This window comes from Aulonocara sp. 'chitande type north' Nkhata Bay, linkage group LG23, assembly GCF_057382095.1.
Source record: "Aulonocara sp. 'chitande type north' Nkhata Bay isolate Kocher_YH1m ecotype deep benthic linkage group LG23, A_spYH_male_GT1.1, whole genome shotgun sequence".
Lineage (NCBI taxonomy): Eukaryota > Metazoa > Chordata > Actinopteri > Cichliformes > Cichlidae > Aulonocara > Aulonocara sp. 'chitande type north' Nkhata Bay.
Genome location: NC_141365.1, coordinates 19,870,821 through 19,892,596, shown reverse-complemented (window position 1 = coordinate 19,892,596; position 21,776 = coordinate 19,870,821). Strand labels below are relative to the sequence as shown.

The window sequence follows — 21,776 nt, the reverse complement described above, 5'->3', positions numbered from 1 at the left end:
AATAATACATATTTTTCCTTCCCTGTCAAACAAGTTGGAGGAGCCATTGGAAAGCCTGACCTAGGCGTCCTCTGCCACTCTGGGCGTCTTATTAAAACCTAATGTCAGCTCCATCTGTGGAGGGTTTGGCTGCTGCCTCAGATTTTTGGATCCCTGCTCTGAAAAACAGAACTTGAAGGAGTGAAAGTGGAGATTGGCTTTGTGGTCGCCAGAATTAACAACACCTAATGGACAAAGTTGTTTCCACACTGAGGTCACGGTGGATACAGGCAGCCAGAGAGAAACCGCACGGCATGAAGACGCTGGTACTGGATTGTGTATGTCATCCATATGTCGTACCACTGGGACACTTCGATGCTTTCTGAAACCTTCAGCCTTGTGATCAGGGAAACTTTGACAAGATGCAGCCGAACACATCTTGCACAGTCTACGAAGCAGACCTGCAACCACAGTCATCAGTGATTTAGTTTTGTTTACTTCTGCATAACCCAGTTTTTCTACCTATGAATCTCAGACATTATGGCTCCTTATATAGTTTCAAATCCCTTTAATATCAACTAGACACAAAATTATAGTGTATTTAAAGTGGGTCAAAGTCTATTAAATGTAAAAGCTGCACTTTGAAAGCACATTCTTTTTGTTCTGCAGCTCTAAATGGGCTCTTTAAGCATCTCTCTGATTTTAGTTTTGAAAGTTCAAAGCATTATTTCACTTAACAGCAATGTATAAAAACAGTTGGTCAGATATTAGTACAATTTCAAACTGCTTAAGTAAGATAGTGGCCATAGTTTTGGATTGCATATGAACTTTATATCAGTGTCACACAAGTTCCTGTTAATACCTGCCTCTTTAACAAAGAGCAGCCAAAGCAAAGACTTACAGGGGAGTTTGTTCCATTATTTGGGACACCATCTGGCAGTCTGTCCTCAGTCTGTAACTATAAGCATTTTGTTATTTTAATAGCTAATTTAAAAAAAGGTAAAATAAATAAAAAACTATTTTTGTGATTCCCTAAACTGTGGTAAGTGCTGGTTAGCCAAAGATTTATTTATGTACAGCACACTTTCAATGGATACAAATACACACCAGTTGTAATTTGTAGACAAACATGTACATTTTTTACACAGCTGTATCTGTAGGTAATTTTTATTCCTATCCTTGATAAAAATCTTTACCATAATGGTATTATGGCATTAATTTTTTTCAAATACTTGGCTTGCTATTTGTGTTTATCACAATATAAACCTAAAATATGAGGAGCTTGAGTCACTCCTCCAGAAATGTGTGATACTGTCAGCCTAATTAACCCATTTCTTTGTATTTTTTCGAATTAGTATTAGGCAGCTGGTTGCTAACATGTTTAGATCAGCTGCTTTACCTGTTTCCTCTGGGTAAATTACAAAGATAACCTTTGTGTTTTATAAAAGTTAATGAATGTAAGCATGGCCAAATCGATGTATTGCTGAAACACAACTAAGCTATTGAGAATTTAAAAAAAAACAAAAACCCAAAAAACCCATTACATATAAGCATATGAAGTTAAAATACAATGGACCAAAAATAGAACTCTGAGGAGCTCCAAGGGCAGTTTTCAGACAATCTAACCACCTTGCTGTTGGTAAAGGCATTTTTCCTTTTTCTCCATCAGATTCTACACTATCCGCTACAGAGAGAGAAACAGGAATTGGATCTACCAGACATGCCCAACAAGCGACACAGTCATTGATAACCTGAAACCCAACACGCCTTATGAGTTTGGCATCCGCTCCAACAAGGATGACCGCAGTGGCACATGGAGCAAACCGGTCATCCACAACACCAGCATGGGCAGTAAGGAGTTACTTACGTACTTGTCACCACTGGAATCATAAAGGCTCAAGCTAAAGAAAACATCAAGCCTTGATTTTGATGTTAAGAAAAAGTTTACAATCTCTTCCAAGAAAAGTTTTTATTATCATTTTTTTTGCAAAGCAATGGCTAATCGATCTTTAATAATAATAATGATTAATTTTACTGCTTTTTCTCTGCACTTTTTTCACAGATAAAAATAGACAGAAATCATACAAGCCACGTAACAGTCCTCCAGTCAAGCTGGGGGTAAGTAACCTGCTGTACTGTAACAAAGTAAATGCTACTACATCTGCGATGTAAATGTGATGACCTTTAAAATTTTTAAATCATGGATGCATGTAGAATAGACTGCTTCAAACTTTATATTTACTTAAATACCTCAAAATGTACTTGAAAAATATTTAATGAAGTAAATAATAACATGAACAAACTATGCTGCGCTTACTTTATGTGACATTAATAACATTTTTTACTGTTTGCTTTTGTATAATTATGGCTATTTATTATGGTTAAATTCTAAAACATCAAAAAATGTGCCATATTTTTAATTTGTGTATTTGTTTTTGGTCAGTAAGCTTACTTCATATTTAATGTAAAGTATTATGGCAATGAATATGCAAAAAAGGTTTTCTTAAATTAATAAAACTTGAAGAAAGAAAATAGGAAGATATACAAAAACATTGTAAATAAAATTAAAGGTGAAGATAATAAGTCTTCATTAAAGGAAAATTACCTCTGGGTTTCCACAGAATTTAAAGGTTGAGGTCAAATTTTTCAAAGCAGTGCATCACGAGCTTAGGAGTCCTTGTGTTTATGTATATTTGATTTAAACATGTCTAAAGTTGACATTCTTTGTTCTTTCTTTTTTTTTCTTTTACAAACAGACACCCCTCTTTGCTCCTCGTTATGGTAAGATTTATGATTTTGTCTTTAATTAATATATAGTCTGTTCAGTCATTATCTCTTCCTGGCATGATTTGTGGAATCTGTTTGACTTCAGTTTAGGTATGTACAGTCAGTAATGTGTTCTCATAGGCCACCACAACAAAACAGGTTCAGGCTGGTTCGAAACACTCACACTTTGCAGTAGGAAAAAAACAACAACTTCCAATTATCCTGAAGTTCAAGCCAAAAGCTTTATGCACCAAATATAATAGCTGCTCATCTTTCTGAAAACATCAGTCTTGTATTGTGCACTTAGACATCTGTCTGCTGAACTGCTCATGCTGAACCATTTCATTGTTTTTCTTTTAACATCTTTGTTGACTTGTTTGCAGCCCTCCACAACGGAACGGGCCCTCGAACACCTACTTTGTTCAAAAACCCAGGGTTCCCTGGAGCTCCACGCACGTCCTTTGGTGATTACCGCTCTTCCTTTCTTTTCTCCCTGTCTGCATACTTTTACTTTTCTTCCTCTCTGGGCAACAGAGAAGTTTCTCACACAGCACAGCACAAAAGCTTCCTTAAAGGGTTCCACTGATGGAAAACAGGCACCAAAATGCAGTTTCAATCCTCACATTGCAGATGTGAGAAAGTGAGAAAGCAAATAATAGTAATACCAACATTCTTTAAATGTTAGAAAAGTAAGAAATTCACAGCACTAAAGGATGTTGAAGATTTGTTTATAAAAAGCCTCATCAGTCTAACCCAATGGCTGCTTTTCCCAAACTAGGTTTCACAAAGAATTGATTGTCTCTCCAACCCTATCCTCTTTAATTTTGACATTTTTCCTCTTATAAACCCACCGTGTTATTTCCAACAGCACCTCCCGAGAGCCAGCAGGAAACTATCCCTGTGCCTGGCTCTTCTGAGCCCAAATTTCCTCACGTGTCCCCGGGTAACGAAACAGACGCTCTTTTATTCTTTAATCATCAGCTTCACTCATTTGCAGTCCATCTTTACCTGCTTCGCCTGAGCCTGTGGTGCACCTGGGAGGGGTGGAGGTGGGGTGTGCAGCTATTGAGATTGGCTGCATGTTAGCATGTCTTAAGCCCAGTTAGAAAGTCAAAACAAGGCGAGGAAATGATGTCCCTGGAGATCAGTAAGTTCCCCTTGGCCTGCCCATTCCAAAAGTAGCTGCAGCTCATTTTTTCAAACCACACTGCTGAAATGTATATGACAGCCATCATGCTTCAGCATTCATCATCAATTTTCTTTTCTCCTTTCAGCTGCTTTCTTTGATCAATGATATTTCTCTTTCTTAGACTTTTCAATTAATACCTGATATTTTTTACCTCTGAGAGGTACAAGGGCTCAACATTACAGCATTATCATTAAATATGTAGATTATATTCAAACCATCAGCTATTTAAAGTAAACCAGTTTCAGTCAGAACTCCTCCATTCCTCTGTCATCCTTCTTGTCTGTCTGTCCAGCTGTCCCCATCCTACTTGTTGCAAGTCACCGCTCTCTTCAGTCAGTCTGCATGTCAGGAGTGCATGTCAGCCAGTTCAGACGCAGACGTGGTTGGAATTTCCCATCCAGGAAAGCCAACACAAGTCGTTCTGCAAAATCCTCCCAAAGTACAATGTCTTCAAACTTTTCTGTATTTCTCTGAGGTACGAGATTATAGGGAACAAAATCAAATTCTTTAGGCATCTGTTTGAAAATAAACAAATCTTGTGGAATCTAGGGCTGGGTATCTGGTATGAAACCAGAGATTTCTAATTGGTTTTAACAGAAATATTAGATCTTGATCTACAACAGGAAAATGCTGGCTAAATACAATGGTGTGAAAAAGTATTTGCTCCTTTCCTGATCTTCTGTTTTTTTTGTATGTTTGTCACACGTCAATGTTTCAGATCATCCCAAAAGAACTCAATATTAGACACAGATAACACAAGTAAACACAAAAAACAGTTTCTGAATGAAGGTGTTTATTATTAAGGGGGGGGGGGGGGGGGACAACAACAAAAAAAAACTGCATGTGCAAAAGTGATTTCCTGCTAAACCTAATAGCTGGAACAAGCAGCAGCAAGTGGAGTCAAGCATTTGCGATAACTGGCAATCAGTCTTTTACAGCACTGTGGAGGAATTTTGGCTTACCCCTCTTTGCAGAATTCTTGTAATTCAGCCACATTGGAGGGTTTTTGAGCAATACCTGCCTCTGTAAGGTCATGCCACAGCATCTCAGTCAGATTGAGGTCAGGACTTTGACTAGGCCACTCCAAAATCTCCATTTTGTTTTTATTAAGAGGTGGACTTGCTGGTATGTTATAGCATTCTCCTTCAGGATATTTTAGTAGAGAGCAGAATTCATGGTTCCTTTTACCATAGCAAGTCTTCCAGTTCCTGAAGCAGCAAAACATCCCTAGACCATCACACTACCACCACCATTTTTAATGATGGTATAAAGTTCCTTTTCTGAAATACTGTGTTACTTTACATCATATTTAATGGCATACACACCTTCCAAAAAGCTCAGCTTTTATTTTGTCACTCCACAGAGTATTTTCCCAAAAGTCTTGGGGATCAGAAAGATGTTTTCTAGCAACACTTAGACAATCCTTCATGCTCTTTAGCTCAGCAGTGGTCTTGGAACTCTGTCATGCAGGCCATTTTGCCCAGTCTCTTTCTCATGGTGGAGTCATGAACACTAACCTTAACTGAGGCAAGTGAGGCCTGCAGTTGTTTAGATGTTGTTATGGTGTCTTTTGTGACCTCTTGAATGAGTCGTCGGTGTGCTTTTGGGGTAATTTTGTTTGGCCGGCAACTCCTGCGAAGGTTCACAGCTGTTTAATGTTTTTGCATTTGTGGATAATAGCTCTCACTGTGGTTTGCTGGAGTCCCACAGCTTTAGAAATGGCTTTATAATGTTTTCCAAACTGAGAGATCTCAATTAATTTGTTTCTCATTTGTTCCTGGATTTCCTTGGATTGCATCATAATGTATGACATTGAGGATGTTTTGGTCTATTCCACTCTGTCAGGCGGGTGCTATTTAAGTGACTTCTTAAACCTGTGTTTAAAAACTGCATTCTGTGTTTTGCCTAATATTGACAGTTTTTGATGATCTCATACATTTAAGTGTGACAAACATAAAAAAGAACAGAAATCAGGAAGAGGGCAAACACTTTTTCACACTACTGCATATCACCAACCAATAAGCCAGTGAGGACCCTTCATTATGAACATGTTTTATTTAGTATCAAATGAAGTATCTATACCATGTCCTATCCTGACAGAAAAGCTAAACAACTTTCCAGTTTTGAAAGACATGTATCTGATGACTTGAATTTCTCCAGAGTTGCTGGATGAAATTAGTCAAAATGCATGTCTATTTTATTTTATATCATAGTGTACACATCGTGCAAAAACAAACACTGACCAGTTTCCTATGACCTCAGTACCTCTCTTCTCTTTCATCCCAGAAAAAGGAAACACAATTAGAAACAACAACACCCAACCAGCGGATATTCCCACTCCTGCCCTCCCCAAACTTCTGTCCACCAAAGCCCCCCATGCCAACATCACAGCCGTCCTTCTTACTAAGTTAGCCTCCAGAGGTGACTCCAGTCATGTGCAAACCACTAAGGCACCCACTAGTGCACCTGAGAAGCCTCGTAACCCCACTGGTAATTCCTCCTTACAATCTTTTTTTTGTCTTTCTTTCTTTTTTTTGTCTGTGACATAATCATTACGTTTTAGAAAACATACAGTTTTATCATAGTCAGCTTTGGTTGAAAAATATCTGTCTTGTCTATCCATGTCGCTTAATACTTAAAAATGTTCTAGACTCAGTGTATGGTGTCCATGAATATAAAAGCATCATCTGCAAATAGTTTCACTGCATTTGCCATATTCTGTCCCAAAAATGCCAAATGTTCTTTTCAAAAGTTGGCTTCTTCTAAAAAAATCCTCTTTCTGCTTCTGTGAGATGTTGTATCTCTCAATATCTAAGCCTTTTGGGGGTGTAAGTAATGCAATGTTGTTCTTCAAAAATGAGTATGAACATAGTTAACAATGTTCTGTGTTTAATTTTTCTTTTCACCAAATGAATCAGTGTATTTTCTTTTCTTTTTAAACTGTGTGGGCCCACAAAAATAAGAGTTTCATCCAACAGTTGAACTTTACAAAGAAATGTAGCACACTCAGCTGCTGTCAACCAAGTACTTTTTAAAAAATGTATAGATCTTAAAATCTTTTTATCACACATTACCTAAGGTGTTGAAAATAATCATAGCAGTTCTACAAAATTGGTTGGTTTTAAATGTATTTTTTTAGACAGCTGAGACATAACTGACTGAATACTTACTTTTATTTAGATTTAATTTCTGCCTCCGTAAACTGCTCATTTGAGGTCAAAGGGCCCTGGCGACTGTTACTATATCACCCTGTTACCAAGGCAAGTGCCAGATGTACTTTGCACTATGTGAAAAGATCTGGTACCAGGAGTTGGTGGACTATTGGCTAAAGACAGCACATCCTACACTGGTCACATACATTTTTTTAGGTTCTACACCACCTTTGTAAGATTTTGAGGAAAGAGCTCGTGATAAGTCTTCATAGTCAAATCCTACTTCTTAAATGCACTTTGAATCCAAATGTAACCGAGGCTTTAAAAAGTCTTGCCATTCGTGTCTTACCTTCTCAACAGTCAGTTCTGCTTGGCAAACTTTAAGAAGAATATTTACATTTTCAGGTTTTAATTTGACAGGATGCAGACCATCTCTCAAACTGAAAAAGGCCTTCATTTTTTTTTTAGTGTTCAACCTTCTTTTTTTCATACAGCTGTTGGCAAATCACAGGACGGCTCATCACTGCTGAGATCAGCACTGGCCAATGAGCGGGCCAAAACTAACACATGGGGTAATAACAACCTCACAAACAGCTTCCTTCATCTTGCAATCAAAAGCAACCTTGCTATGTCTGTCTGCTGTTAATTTGCAATCATCTCTTTCCCTTGAGCTTCCAGGCAGCTTCCAGTGAAATTAGTGCTAAAGGTTTTTTTCCACAGGAATGGCTGCTCAATCCAGGAGTATCACCTTCACGCACATTTCATCTGGTGTTTGCATGCAGCACACAATCTTCCAGTTATCAAAATTCATCAGCATCTTCGATGACTGGTTTTTCAAGATTGTGAGCGCTTAAAGAATCATCTTGGTCCCATCATGCTCATTTGTTTATTTATTCCATAAATTCAATGACATCAGATTTAATGGTCCATCACTAACGATGCTGCACAGGGCTGCTGCAAGCTCGCTTGTCTGCCAACACAGATAAAGGTCAGATCAGACTGTAACACAGGCCGTGCAACTGTTTTTGATCTTTTAGGTCAAGGAAACAAAAGAAATCTCACTCCATCGCTGCCCTTGCAGCCCTACAACCCAGCAGCTACCACAGTTACCGGATCCATGAGGCCTGCATCGAGAAACCCTCTCTTTCCCTTCTCTAATGGCTTCAGACAGCCCCACTCCCCCTCCTCTAGATCGAGTAACTCATCCCCAACTTCAGGGAAACTTGGGGGTAATCCTCCTTGTACCTGTTTCTTTTATGTTCACTTTGCTGCTTTGCTGTCTTTTACTGTCCAAGGGGAAAATGTTTTGATAGGCTAAGCCATGAAATATATCTAATTTCAAGTACTCAAGTTTAAGTTTGACTTTTCTTTTCAAGTCAAATGCAAATTGGAAAAATACTTACAGGCTTATTGATTATATTTCTCTCTTGTTCAAGATTCTAAAATCAAGTCGATAAAAATTGATACCAAAAAGAACTGAAATATCAAATATACCTACTATTTAGGTTGTAGAATCTTGAGATATTCTAATCAACGCTGATTGGTTTTGCCTCTTGTGGACTCATTATCTTCCAGTTTCCTATCTATTGTTACTGTCTGAGACATTTTGGGGGCTTTTGCAATGGTTTTCTATGCCACTATTCTTTCAATTTTAAGAAAGAATTTCTTATGTGTCTCAACACTGTTTCGCATCTCATCACCCCTCAACACAATTTTACTTTTGCCTTTTTTCTGATTAAATGCTGTGAAACTTCATTTTTGTTAACTGTTAGCTGCTAAATGAACCTTTCAGGTGAACAACCAAACAAGTCCGTTAAAAGCTTTGGCTAAAAGTTTAATAGATCAACTAGTGGGATTTTATATTGCTTCCAGAATAAATAATGCACATTAAGGTTTATCTTTGGTTCATAACTGATCCATGACAAGAATTAAGGAATTCTGTACAGTTAAGGAAATGGACAAAAGTTGGGGAAAAATGGGAAAAGTAGGTGTTCCAAATAGTCAAGACAAGTAAAAAAAAAAAGAAGATTTATTTGGTTAGAAAAGGACTTGGTTGATTGTCCTCTCATCAGGTTCAGTTTTCAGAGACAGTTTCTTTCCCTTCATAACACTTAGTTTTCTCCCAACAGTAAATGGACAACCACACCGGGGCATTTCCCCACCTAAACCGGCCATATGGTCCCGACCTCGATTGGGTAAAAAAGACCTTGTTTGTCTTTCTGTGTTTCATCATTAACCCTTCACTCGCTTTTGCAGCATTTTCACCTCCACTGCAGCTCTTGTTGGTGTTTTTTGTGTCCCTCCATTTTTTATTAATACTTTAATGTCCATGCACTATTCATCCATCCATCCATCCACCTGTTTGTCCACCATTGGTCTGTCCATCTGTGTTGTCTTTTTGTCCCACATTCGCTGCCTCAAGCCAGTTTTGAGCAAAGCTTCAGTCAGAGAGATTTAACTAATCAAGACGCTGCACATGGTTGATTATGTGAGTTGGTTACTTAAGCTCAGCAGCTGATTGTGTCCCTCTGTGTTCTACAAGTTGTTGGTGGTGGGGAGTGTTTAACCATCTGGTTTAAGGTTGTGGTTGGGGAAACTGTAGCAAATTCAGAGACCTGAGACCTCTTCAACTCTTTGGGTGCTGGGCTAAAAACCATTTCACTGCTTCACTGTTTCACTGCTTTGCTCTAATAACCATGTAGAATATTTCACAAAAAGTTTTAATTATTCCTTAGAACCAGTTTAAAAACATTAAACTCTGACCAGTTTGAAATAATGTATATTTTCTTGGATGAACTCCATCTGCAGATGAAAATGGTCAGATAATACACTAAGGTCACTGAAAAAGTTTGTTTGTGGATGTATGTTTAAAGATTGTGTTTTACAAAAGTATTGAATAATTAAGCTATTTGTTGTCTGCAGGGTTGACTATTGATTTTTTTAAACTTTGGCCATTTCCCCAGAATTCAAACTTTTTTATGCTACTGCACAGTTTTTGCAGTTTTTGGGAACATTAGCATGATGTTTTTTTGTTTTGTTTTTTTTTTTAAAAAAAGCTGTGTGTAGTTTAAATAGTGTTTCCAGAGTTATAATCTAAAGAAAATAGTCTGTTATCTGCTGAAAATGATAAAAATTGACAGAAAATAACCTGTCAAGATTATTATCAAGAGCTACAAATTGATTCGAATCCTTTTTCTGAAACTGGCCTTTTAAGTTTATAGAGAAATATCTAAAAATATACATATAAGGCATCAATGTTATTGGGAGTGTTGTTACTCTTTTAGTTAAAGTAATGCTTCTAAAATGTAACTTAGTTAATGAGAGCTGGTGTAGCGTGTTATTGCTGGCTCAGACCTGCCTACACTTGTTGAGCTTTACTCTGTACATTGATATAGTAGTAGTTATAATAGTTGCTATATGGGCTCTCTCTCAAACTCAATACCATTATTTTATTTGTAGTGTTTGGTTTACTTTCTGATGATTTGGAGTAGTTTCCAACCCAACTAGGAAAGAAAATAGTAATTTTGCTCCAACAATTACTTTAATAGGCTTAACAAGTTGTTGGCGCAAACTGGCTGCAATATTTATTTGGAATAGGAACTAACGTACCAATGAAAGAAAAATATTAGAAAACTTTTTTTTTCATTTGTTTTTTAGGAGAATAAGCATACATATTTTTTTTTGTACCAGCAAAAGTGTTTTTAAGTGTATAGAAGTTATTCTAGTAATACCTTCAGCAGAGGTTAAACTCTCTGCAGTGACTTTCAAGCATCAGAAAATTCAATAGAATTTGAAGTCTTTCATAAGCAGCTAAAAAAAGAGGGTGATATGGGTTATGAGAACTTTCACTTTAGATTCAGTTGTATTATGAGTTAGGCCACCCTCAGAACCCATCTGACAATTGAAACCCGGTCAGATCACAGTTTACAAAAGTTTATAGTGAATTATACAGTTAATGATTTACATTGTGCATGGTGTCATGGTGGGCATGGTCTTCCTGTCCAGTATGCATGAGCTGGTTTTGGTGTCATCAGTTTTCTAGTTTTGATGTTTTGTCTTTTGTATTTTAACACCCAGAAACCACTGATCTATAACTTTTTGACAGAAACTTAAAAATACAAAACCGAAAAATGGCCAAGGCATCTCAGGGCTTTATTTCAGTATTGAATACAAACTCCAGTTTTAATCGCAGTGCCTCTCCTGCTGCAGTGAACAACTCATTGCTGGAGGAAAAGAAGTCTGAACTCCCTGAAGTGTTTGGTCGTTCGGGTCCCACGACAGAAGAGTGGGTTTATGGTTGGTAACGGCATGAATTTCATTTGTCTGCACCCAAAACTTGCCCATGCCGTGTGCTGACTGCCGCTCCAGTTGCTCTACATCGTTAAGACTGCATGGTTTGGTGGTGTTACATGTCCAGAAACAAATCTTTAGAAGGACCATGAAGGAAAATACTGGCCGTCAGCTTGAAAGTTTTGGCCAAAGGCTTTGGAAAGTATGCGCTCCCCTGATCGTTAGCTTACTTTTACAGAACCTCACTTTGCAGAGCTTTGCGCTTTTTCTCACCACAGAAATTAAAGGAGGAGACTGTTTCTAATTAGCCTGTGATGAACCTGGCATCTCGACTGGACCTTTGGTATTATTTTAAAAAAGTTCTGTCCAGGGTCCAAATGCTTCAGCTTGTGCTTCTTGCCTGATTGCGAGTGCGATGAGCTTCAGACATCTTGCTGCAGAGATGCCGTGTTTAGAAAACCCTCACGCGAACCAGGACAGCATGGCGTGCATTGGACAGTTTTCATCAGAATGTGGAAACCTCTGTTTGATTTTTATTTTAGAATTATTTGTGTGAAAAAAATCATACCAATATGTATTTATTCTAGTTCTGTATTGTAATCACGAGGCATTTCTGAACATAGGCTATAATTATAGCACAGTTTCCACTCTGACCTTCCAATATAATGATCCTTTGAGAACACTGTACCTCTTGTGGTTTCTTGACAAGCCTCCTAATTTATGTCCAAGAATAATACAAGGTTTATCCAAGTAAGCAAAATATCTCTATGAAGCTTAAACAATTTTAACCAAACTTCATGTCAAACAACAGCAAACATTCATACAGGCAGCCCATCATACATATTTACATGCAACTGATTGAAAGGAATGCATCTGTGTTGTTTCATGTTACGAGCTAACATGTTTCAGGACTCCATCATCTTTCATGTTCCTGGCTTTGCATTTATTCTATTTAGTTTTGGAACCGAGTCAATTCCTTGATTGTGAAGAATTTGGCTTCTGCTTAAATAAGAGGAAAGGGGGCAGGGGTGGGGTGTAATTGGCTGCAGGTTCTGGACTTTAGTCAGAAAAACACAAAAGATCTTGTGGGATTACAAGGAATTGTTCATGTTTTAAGGTTCATTTGGCATTTGGAAATGGGTAGGGAGTTCTACCTTAGCTGAAAAAATATATATTTCAAGAGATTAGACAGCACCTGGCTAGAAAATAGATCCAAATTGGCTGTTAAAGCTTTATTTTTGCCTTATGTAAAGCAATACTGTCCACAGACTACAGAACAGGCCTGAATCTGATCTAAAACAGAGACATTCCCATCATGTAATACTTTAGAAAATTATTGCAGCACTTTATATGAATAGTAGTAAAATAAATTTGAAATGACTGTACATGAAAGAGACCCTTTAATACAAAAAGTCACAAGTGCAGAGATGGTTTAGATCAGGACAGTAAAATAAAGGCTGATAAGGTGGTTGTAACAAGATAATGTTTTTGTTTCTTTCAGGATCTCCTGCTCGTCCAGCAATACAGATCAACAAGAAGCCAAATTTGGTTGGAAAACCTGGAGAAACGGGTAGGAACTCAATAAGAAAAACAATGAACTTTGTCTACACCCTTGTTTAACTGCGACATTTATAGTTTTCTGAAGGTTGAACTGTTTTTGTTTACATATTTTCCATCAGACAAAGTTAACAACTTCAAACAGAATGATAAACTGCCTGTCCTGAAACCCAAAGTACCAGCAGTGACCGCCAAGCCGATCAAACAAGAACGGAAACAGACCACAACTGCAACACCAACTACTACTGGTACAAAGATTTCCACTTGGCAATCAAGTAGTAGTCATCAGCCCAGTTTCGTCCAGTTTACCACATGCAAACTGCAATTTAAGACAATTTTCTCCTGCTTATTTTGAAATGTTTTGCTAGTTTAACCAAATGCATGTGACCAATGATTGAACATGAAGTCTATTTACAATATGCTGCCAAATGGGGCCTTGCTGGGCACTTTAAAAGTTTTCATGTCAGTCACTGCTTTCTTTGAATAAAGCTTTTGGAAAATATAATATTTTTTAACTATATACTCACTCCCAAAAGAAACCCACAAAAACAAAACAAAGAAAAAAATATTTTCATGGACATGCACAATATGCACAAAATATCACAAACCAGCTTACAAGAAGTAGACATACCTTCTTGTAATATTTTGCTTTGTTTACAAAAAATGTTGCACATAGAAGGAAGGTCATTTTGTTCCAGAAGGTTTATTCTTGAAATTAGACAATTTGTGTTGTGTTTCTTCTTTCAGCACCTCGACAGGAGTCATGGGAGGAGTCAGATCTTTTTAAATCACAGCCATCCTCTGAGATTGACGCCATGGGCAAAAAACGTTACGTAGGTAAGCTGAAATGGTCACTTTAGCAGGACATTGGGTTTTACCATATAGCGATACAGACATCAAAACAAGCATTTTTTGTTCCAGCTCCAATTACATATACAAAGTGAACCTCAAACCCCAGTGATACTTATGCTTTACATTCATGTTCTCTTTCTACAGCACCTCATGTCATCTACAAAACTGGAAAGAAACCAGATGAGCCTTGCTCTATTACCTCTTCCCTCAACTACTTTCCCGAAGATGAACCCAGTGAGACAAATGTGACATCACCACCAAAGACTCCACCCTCCAACCTCACTGTGGTGACAGTGGAGGGATGCCCATCTTTCATCATCTTGGACTGGGAGAAGACTGACAATGAAACCACTGGTACTTATTAGCTGAATTTTTATTGCAGCAGCCCAACAAAAAACTGAATGAAATTGAAACTCTTTGGTGACTAACCTATAACACTCCTATGGTGGTTTTAGCTGTGTTCTATCACGATTCTGTTGGTCATGTCCTAATTCTGTCATCCTCTTCTCAGAGTACGAAGTCATCTCCACTGCTAAAGGCCCAGATGGAGAACAGGTTTCCATCCTGACTACAAACCAGACTTACACTGCCGTAGAGAACCTCAAACCTGAGAGCAGGTAAGTTCTACCTAAATTAGTTTTCTTTCTTCAACTTTACTTTTCATGAAGTTGAAGTCAAAGTCAATTTCTAAATTGTAGAATTTGAGATTGGAAATCGACCAGCCTTGTGTACCATGTGCAAATTTTCACAGCCTAGCATCAAGGGTTATCTACAGATTTATTTACCATGATTTCATGTTATGAGATTGATTTGCTGTGTAGCCAAGAGAACCAGTCAATTTGTCGGCTACACAGAAGAAAGAGAAGACATGAAAAATGTGAAAACACTCCAAACCAAACCAGGTCATTACAATAAAGCAGGTTTATACATATTAATCTCTGGATGTTAAGTGTTTCTGCAACTCAGATCTGACTGAACATCTGCTGGTTGGCGTTGCAGCCATTTCATTCAGCTGTTCAAACAGCCCAAGTTAGTTGAGCCCAGTAAAATAAGCAGAGCATCTGTTACGCTTGCTGACGCTTTAACGAGCCGCGATGTGGGAAAGCTATTTGGTATGAAGGAAGGTGGTTAGAAATTAAGTCTGGCCAATTGCAAGTCTGGACTCAAGTAAAACCATATAAAAATAAAGAGCTGTGAGCAGAGGTCATGGTTTTCACTGTCATGCACGGGTTGCATGATGTTTGTGACTGTCCAAGCTTATAAAACCTGTTTTAACAGTCAGTTGTGTAACTTTGATACAGTATAAAAGAACAGAAAACAATAGTTGTTGTATTGTTTTTTTAGTGACCTAGAGGAAATGGTTAAGGAGAAATCCTTTGTTACAGTAAAATCACCATTATTAACAAGTAGCTTCAAAGTAATTTGTTAATAATTCCTTAAAAGTGTATAATCAATAAAAAATAAAGGTAGTCTATCCAGAGAAATGTAGTATTAGAATATATTGGTACTTTAACTGTTTTGGGCTGAGCTGATGTCTTTATTTTATTTCCTACTTTACTTTGATAAATTATAGTTCTTAAAAAGATTTTGCAATATAGTTCATACCTAAGTAAGTTCTGCATTTTCTTGTACTTTGTGGCATCTGAGTTTGCTGTGTCATCTTTGAAAAGTTATGACTCTATTCCTGATTATGTATTATTGTAATGCTATATTTCCCCCCATTTTTTAGTTACGAGTTCAAGGTGAAGCCAAGGAATGAGCTGGGCTCAGGTCCTCTCAGTGAGCCAGTTACCTTCAACACAGAGTCAGGTACATTCCTGCTCAACTGCCTGTCTTTAGAGAATGCACAAGCCAAAGCAGTTGCAGTCAAACTGAAACTCCAGGACCTCTCTGTGACTTCAAATGTTTTAAACAACAAGTAGAAATGCTCCAAACTTTCCGCTCATCAGTTAAGACTAATGTTCACCCTCAGCGGCAGCTACTGTTTCTGCCCATTACAAATTCACTTAGCAGGAATTGCAACTCATTGCAGATGTATAATTAATTATCGCTATTGCATAAAGGTAATTTCCTGCTAGAAATTTATCATAATGTGAGACTTGAGACTTCACTCCTGATTGCCTACAAAATACAATTAATCAGTTATGCAGTCATCCATAACTGGACTTTACTGATAGAATTACTAACAAGTCATTGATTTAGTTGTTTTTTAAATGCTGACATCCAGGATATTGATTTTTTCAAACATTGCACGAGTGAATTGATATCCTATATTTCAAACAAAGAGAAATAATTAAATGTTCTGCTTCACTGATCTAGATGATGATGAAAGTTGCTGCTCACGTTATAAGAAGGCACTCCTGCATCAATGTGCAGTATCAGTTATGCTTTCTTTATATAAGCTGTTAAGACCCTGTTGTTATTCTTTCCTTAGCGGACCCCAGAGTGAGTGAGAACGTTTCAGGTAAATTAACATCCACCTTATGTCCACATGGTTATAAGAAAAGCCTTTGTTTAAAGGTAGAAAGTTATATTTATTTTTCTGTACAGGAAAAGATGCTATCTGGACTCAGTTCCCCTTCAAGACAGACTCATACTCTGACTGCCATGGCAAACAGTATGTGAAGAGGACCTGGTACCGCAAGTTTGTTGGTGTACAGCTTTGCAACTCACTTAGGTACAAGATCTACCTGAGTGAAACACTCAACGGTAAGTACAAATGCTGAATTTATTGCCCACTTTAACAGGGAAACTGATCCCAGATCTGATCTGTTTCTCTATATTTCCCCTTATAGGTAAATTCTACAATATTGGAGATCAGACTGGCTTTAGTGAGGATCACTGTCAGTTCGTTGACTCATTCCTGGATGGGCGAACGGGCAGACAGCTCAGAGCTGATCAGCTCCCATCCAGACAAGGTATAAGCTTTATTTCAGTTTTCCTGAATTTTTCCTGAGCTCCTTAGTGAGCATGCATTTTTTGGACATTAAGATCCAGTATACTGCATGATTTGTCTTAAAAAAAATGGAAATTAGTTATACCTGTACTTACATCTCATTTCAATTCAATTCAATTTTATTTATACAGCACCAAATCACAACAACAGTCACCTCAAGGCCCTTTTTATTGTAAGCTAGACCCTACAATAATACATACAGAGAAAAACCCAACAACAATTATAGCACTTTGGCAACATTGGGAAAGAAAAACTCCCTTTTAACTGGAAAAAACCTCCAGAAAAACCAGGCTCAGGGAGGGGCGGCCATCTGCTGTGACCGGTTGGGGTGAGACATAACAGACAAATGTAAAACATTATATTTAAATCCAGTGTGACACCCACTTCATTGTCATTGTCTTTGATGCCCATCTAGAATAAGAGTTCAGAAACCAGAGAGGACATTTTAGAATCTTTTAGTTTTTCCATTTCCTTTAGAATCACAATCATTTATTTAGTATTAGATGTCTGTACATTTTTATTACAATAAATAGGAAATTCTGCTGCTCTTAATCGGGTGCTTTGATACAAATTAGATTGAATGTATCAGATTTAAAATATGTTCCTCATCACGTATTGTTCTTTTTTGTCCAGGTTTCTTCAGAGCATTGCGTCAAGAACCTGTCCACTTTGGAGAAATAGGAGGACATTCTCATGTCAACTACGTCTCATGGTATGAGTGTGGAACACCCATTCCTGGCAAATGGTAGACGAACAGTCATCCTCACAGAGGCCTATGATGGGATTTGTTGCCAAAGCTTGGATGGCTAAGCCGTGCCTCTGAATTCTCTCAACCATGTTACTCAGTGCTGTAAAAATGTACAGGATATACTTGTCAGGGACTTTGTAAGGAGAGAGCATTCATCATAAATGATATAGCAACCATGCCTCATTTTTAATATTTATCTAGCAGCAAGGCTAAAGTGATGTTAGAACATGAAGATTCATAGAGGTATCGTTTCTCTGACTCATGCTAGATATATTTTATTTTGTGTTGAAATAATGGGAAGCTGGCTCCCTGGATTACTATTTTCATAACTTGTGAGATGTTATTTATCAAAAAGTCTTTGATTGCATTGCTTCACGAGGGCCACAGATGGGAATTCACAGGAGGTTTTTTTTTTTTTTTTTTTTTTTTTTTTAGAAATGCCATAAAAAGTAATTCAAGTGAGAGGTTTTAAAAGATACCATCCTGCTTCACATTCATCCATCGGCAACTGGCAGTCACCCATATCACCAGTCTTTAACCAATGCTTCACTAGTTAGTGTAGCGAATATAGACAGCATCATGAGTGATAAATTTACTGGATATCAGCAATAAGAAACCTATTTTAAACATTAAAAGTAAATAATGTATTTGATAATATAAATACCAAATAATGTACTTTCTGCTCTGAAAGGTGCCCCAAAAATACAGTACGGTGATATTTTTCGGGAACTAAGTTAGCATTGTAGGTAACTAATCCAGCTTTGTGAATCTGATGTTCTGTAATTAATTTTCATTATTAATTAATTCATCTGCCAGTTATTTTTGATTCGCCAAATTAGTCATCAAAAATAAAAAAGTAAAAAATAGCCCATCCAATTTCTGAAACACATATTTAGCTTACTGTCATGTAATTCTTATATTTAAGAAGCAGCAAATGTTTTACTTGAAAATAGACAAACAATTAATTGATCATCCATTAACTGATCTATTAATGGAGAAAGAGCTGCGGCTTTTTATCATTGTCCTTTAAAGAAAATATCAAGCTGGCCTGAGTTTTGGTGCTTTAAACTACATTTTTAGGTGAAATGCCTAAAATTCATGCTTTACATGTCAATACGTTGGATGTGTTGACTGAACGCTGAGCTTCGGTGAGAGGCTTCTACACTTGCATTTTGCACAGCAGAAATGTATTTATATGTATATGGAGAGAATGTTTTTTTTTTTTTTCAGTACATTTTTGCAGATGCATTTCTCTCACCATGACCAAAAAAACAAAAGGAAAAAGAAAACCAAATGGTACTATAATATGCTCTTCTTTGTCCTTCCTCGTGCTAGAGCATGGTGGGAAACTAATATTGCTGCCTGATTGCAAGTCAAAAGCAGAATTATTTACATTTTAATAACCAAATTACATTTAAAGATTTTATTTCTAGTTAGGTAGGGTTAAAATATTCAAATGGGAAATTAACTTGTTAACTGGTCTTATAGATGGAAACTAATTGCCATCTGATGCCTGGTTAATCACATAAAACATTTCCCTAAATACAGTCTCTTTCTGTATTTTACCAAATTAACTCATTGGAGCCATAGTTGCCCCAGTGGTTTTTCAAGCTCAACAACAGACCCAGTCATGCAGGCCTAGCAACCCATCACATGGCAACCACCAGTTACTAGGGAAAAATATTGGAGATTGGTTGCTGGATGTCACTGGCTGAACCTGGTAACAAAGTAGGTGCTGCTCCAAAAGCCTACAGGACCTATAGATTAGCATGGAAGATACCAACATGCTTGCAAACACTCTTAAAATATTTTCCCTAGCAAGCAGTCTATAGGTCTGTGAGACGAAAGCCTAAAGTAGGGGCAGCGATAGCTAGATCAGGAATGCTATGAGTATCTGTTTCCTTGAGTAGCTAGACAACCAGCCTGTATGCAGTCTTCAAAGGAAACCTCAGACACCAGTTTTATTTACTTACACTATTTGTCACAATCAGATAGCTGCGGGAACAATGAGCCATCTGGCTCAGAACTCAGACATTTCAGTCTTTAAAGGGTTTGTATATATCTTCTTATGGAAATTATGCATGAAAATAAATCCTGTTGTATTGTTTGTGATATTTTTAGCAACACATAAGAAAGGCATTAATAACTAAAATTGAAAGATACCATTTTTAACAATTTTTAACGAATGTAAAGTTTCATCAAAACAAATTTAATGACCCAATGAACAACAAAAATGTCTGAGACAAAATCTGATCATAATAACAACATTAGTAAGAAAACAGTAATAGATAACTATAATGTGGCTGAAATGTTCTAATGATGTTCTGATGGCTAGCAAATCCAGAAATATCTGCATTAAACATGCTGTTTACTTAACCAACATCCGGAGATGGCAACTAAGTTAGAAAAAGTAATGGAGTGCCATGATCTGCCCTTCTACGTGTCTTCAAATGGGCATTTCTTTAAGGGCACCTAGTCTGCATTGTCTTACCTGTCATATGAATATAACATTAAGATGCTGAATGTTAATATTCGAGTCACTAGGTTTCAAAGAATGAGGTTCAAGTAATCATTCTAAGCCAAAAGCTCAGCTTTCAAACTACTCTGAGTAGTCAGTACAACCAATACCAGACAGTATAACTCTGTCAACAGGCTTCCAAATGTTGGCCAATCAGAAGAAAGAAGGGGGAATGGAGTTGTTAGAAATGCTTAACAACTCATTTAATGAACTGAGGGGTTCATTAAAAGGAGGGCTTTATGAAGGGCAAATATAAGTATCGATTTTTATTTGAACTGTGAATCATGCAAAGCTACTCTAGTAGAGCCAAGAAAAGAAGCAGAGTGCTGAAAATTAGCAGACTAGGTACCCGTTCAATTAGTTGCAGTGTGTGTTGTAATATAAATTTTCTCCCTGGCAGGAAACAGATTACATGACTGTGGTATCTGAGAGGTGCAGTAATGAAAGTCGCAGATTAGGGCTATTAAAAAGCGCTATACAAATGCAGGCCATTTGCAGGCCATTAACTAAATTGCTAATCTATCTTTATAATACTTAAGGCTGCCGTTAACTTCCTGTCCTTCCACCAGCCTCAAACTTACCTACTGTCACACTAATAATATATGGTGGAGTGATGGAGGCAGAGACAGTAGAGAGCAGTGATATAATACAGCATTAGCGGGGTGTTTTCTGATTCTTCCACATAGTGTTGCACAGTCCTGCTTAGATGCTGTTTCCTGACAATAAAGCAGTGTACTTTGCCTTTACCTTCCAGCTGCAATCCTGACCGCCTTCATTTATAAAGTCCATTATTATAAAGCAGGGATCATTTAAAACAGAGGAGTGCTTTGTGAGGAAAAATAAGAATGTATTGCTGTTGATGTTTTTCTACATACATTTGTTTCTATATTGATTTTTAACAATAAAGAAGTTTTGAGTCCTTTTTAAAAAAAGTGTCTTTATTTACCCTCCACATGCATAAAGCTTTATCAGTTTATTACCTAGAACAGAACCTTATTATGTTTTTCTATTTTCTTAACTACTATTAATTGAATTAATCAATACCTAATTCAGAGTTGTCGAGATTTGGAGACTATCCCAGCTGTCATAGAGTGAGAGGCAGGGTACATCCTGTAAAGATCACTAATCGGTTGAAGTAAAATAATAAATTTAACCCATATTTCCTAACTCAGGACACAGGAAATGTGTTTCGTTGAAGATGAGAGATGAAAATATCAACAACAGTCACATCCATTATGTTTAAATTGGGAAATGCTCACAGGGATTAATCAGAGAGTCAGACAGGATGGAAAGGAAGTGTTTCTCTTCAGCTGTCTTCAATTGCTCATCTCCAGCCTCTTTACAGCTGAAAATTAGAAGTTGGTGAGTATCAAAGTAAACGCCTGTGACTGTAAGGAGGGAGTAAACGCCACTTAATGTTAACACAAATAAAAATCTGTTCTAAAAAATTTCAGTTCACACAAGCACTGAAATCCACCTTTAGTCACAGACAAGATTAAATTTTTGCCTTTTGAAGATGATCAAACAAGTTTAAAGAATCTTAGACATTAATTTTCTGCTTAAGCAACTTCTTGAAATGAGCTTATCAACCTGTAGCATTTCAGTCTGGTGATTAAGTTTGATCACTATACTCAAAGACACAATAGTCTATATCAATACCTACAGGGAGTGCAGAATTATTAGGCAAATGAGTATTGTGTCCACATCATCCTCTTCATGCATGTTGTCTTACTCCAAGCTGTATAGGCTCGAAAGCCTACTACCAATTA

The 21,776-nt window shown here is 37.3% G+C and overlaps 1 protein-coding gene across 1 annotated transcript in view; it reads left to right on the top strand.

The window, feature by feature from the left end:
- The window catches only part of LOC147301557 (target of Nesh-SH3-like), a 36,141-nt gene extending 15,202 nt beyond the window's left edge, over positions 1-20,939 (top strand). The window contains exons 5-24 of the mRNA XM_086281763.1: positions 1,649-1,830; positions 2,042-2,097; positions 2,736-2,760; positions 3,129-3,209; positions 3,614-3,688; positions 6,221-6,424; positions 7,581-7,658; positions 8,124-8,315; positions 9,216-9,281; positions 11,296-11,382; positions 12,878-12,946; positions 13,056-13,181; positions 13,681-13,770; positions 13,930-14,139; positions 14,297-14,402; positions 15,515-15,594; positions 16,220-16,249; positions 16,336-16,494; positions 16,581-16,703; positions 17,375-20,939. Coding sequence (XP_086137889.1) covers positions 1,649-1,830; positions 2,042-2,097; positions 2,736-2,760; positions 3,129-3,209; positions 3,614-3,688; positions 6,221-6,424; positions 7,581-7,658; positions 8,124-8,315; positions 9,216-9,281; positions 11,296-11,382; positions 12,878-12,946; positions 13,056-13,181; positions 13,681-13,770; positions 13,930-14,139; positions 14,297-14,402; positions 15,515-15,594; positions 16,220-16,249; positions 16,336-16,494; positions 16,581-16,703; positions 17,375-17,490 — 2,155 coding nt within the window. The 3' untranslated portion in view covers positions 17,491-20,939. The remainder of the gene's footprint in view (positions 1-1,648; positions 1,831-2,041; positions 2,098-2,735; positions 2,761-3,128; positions 3,210-3,613; positions 3,689-6,220; positions 6,425-7,580; positions 7,659-8,123; positions 8,316-9,215; positions 9,282-11,295; positions 11,383-12,877; positions 12,947-13,055; positions 13,182-13,680; positions 13,771-13,929; positions 14,140-14,296; positions 14,403-15,514; positions 15,595-16,219; positions 16,250-16,335; positions 16,495-16,580; positions 16,704-17,374) is intronic.
- The last annotated feature ends 837 nt before the right edge of the window (positions 20,940-21,776 follow it).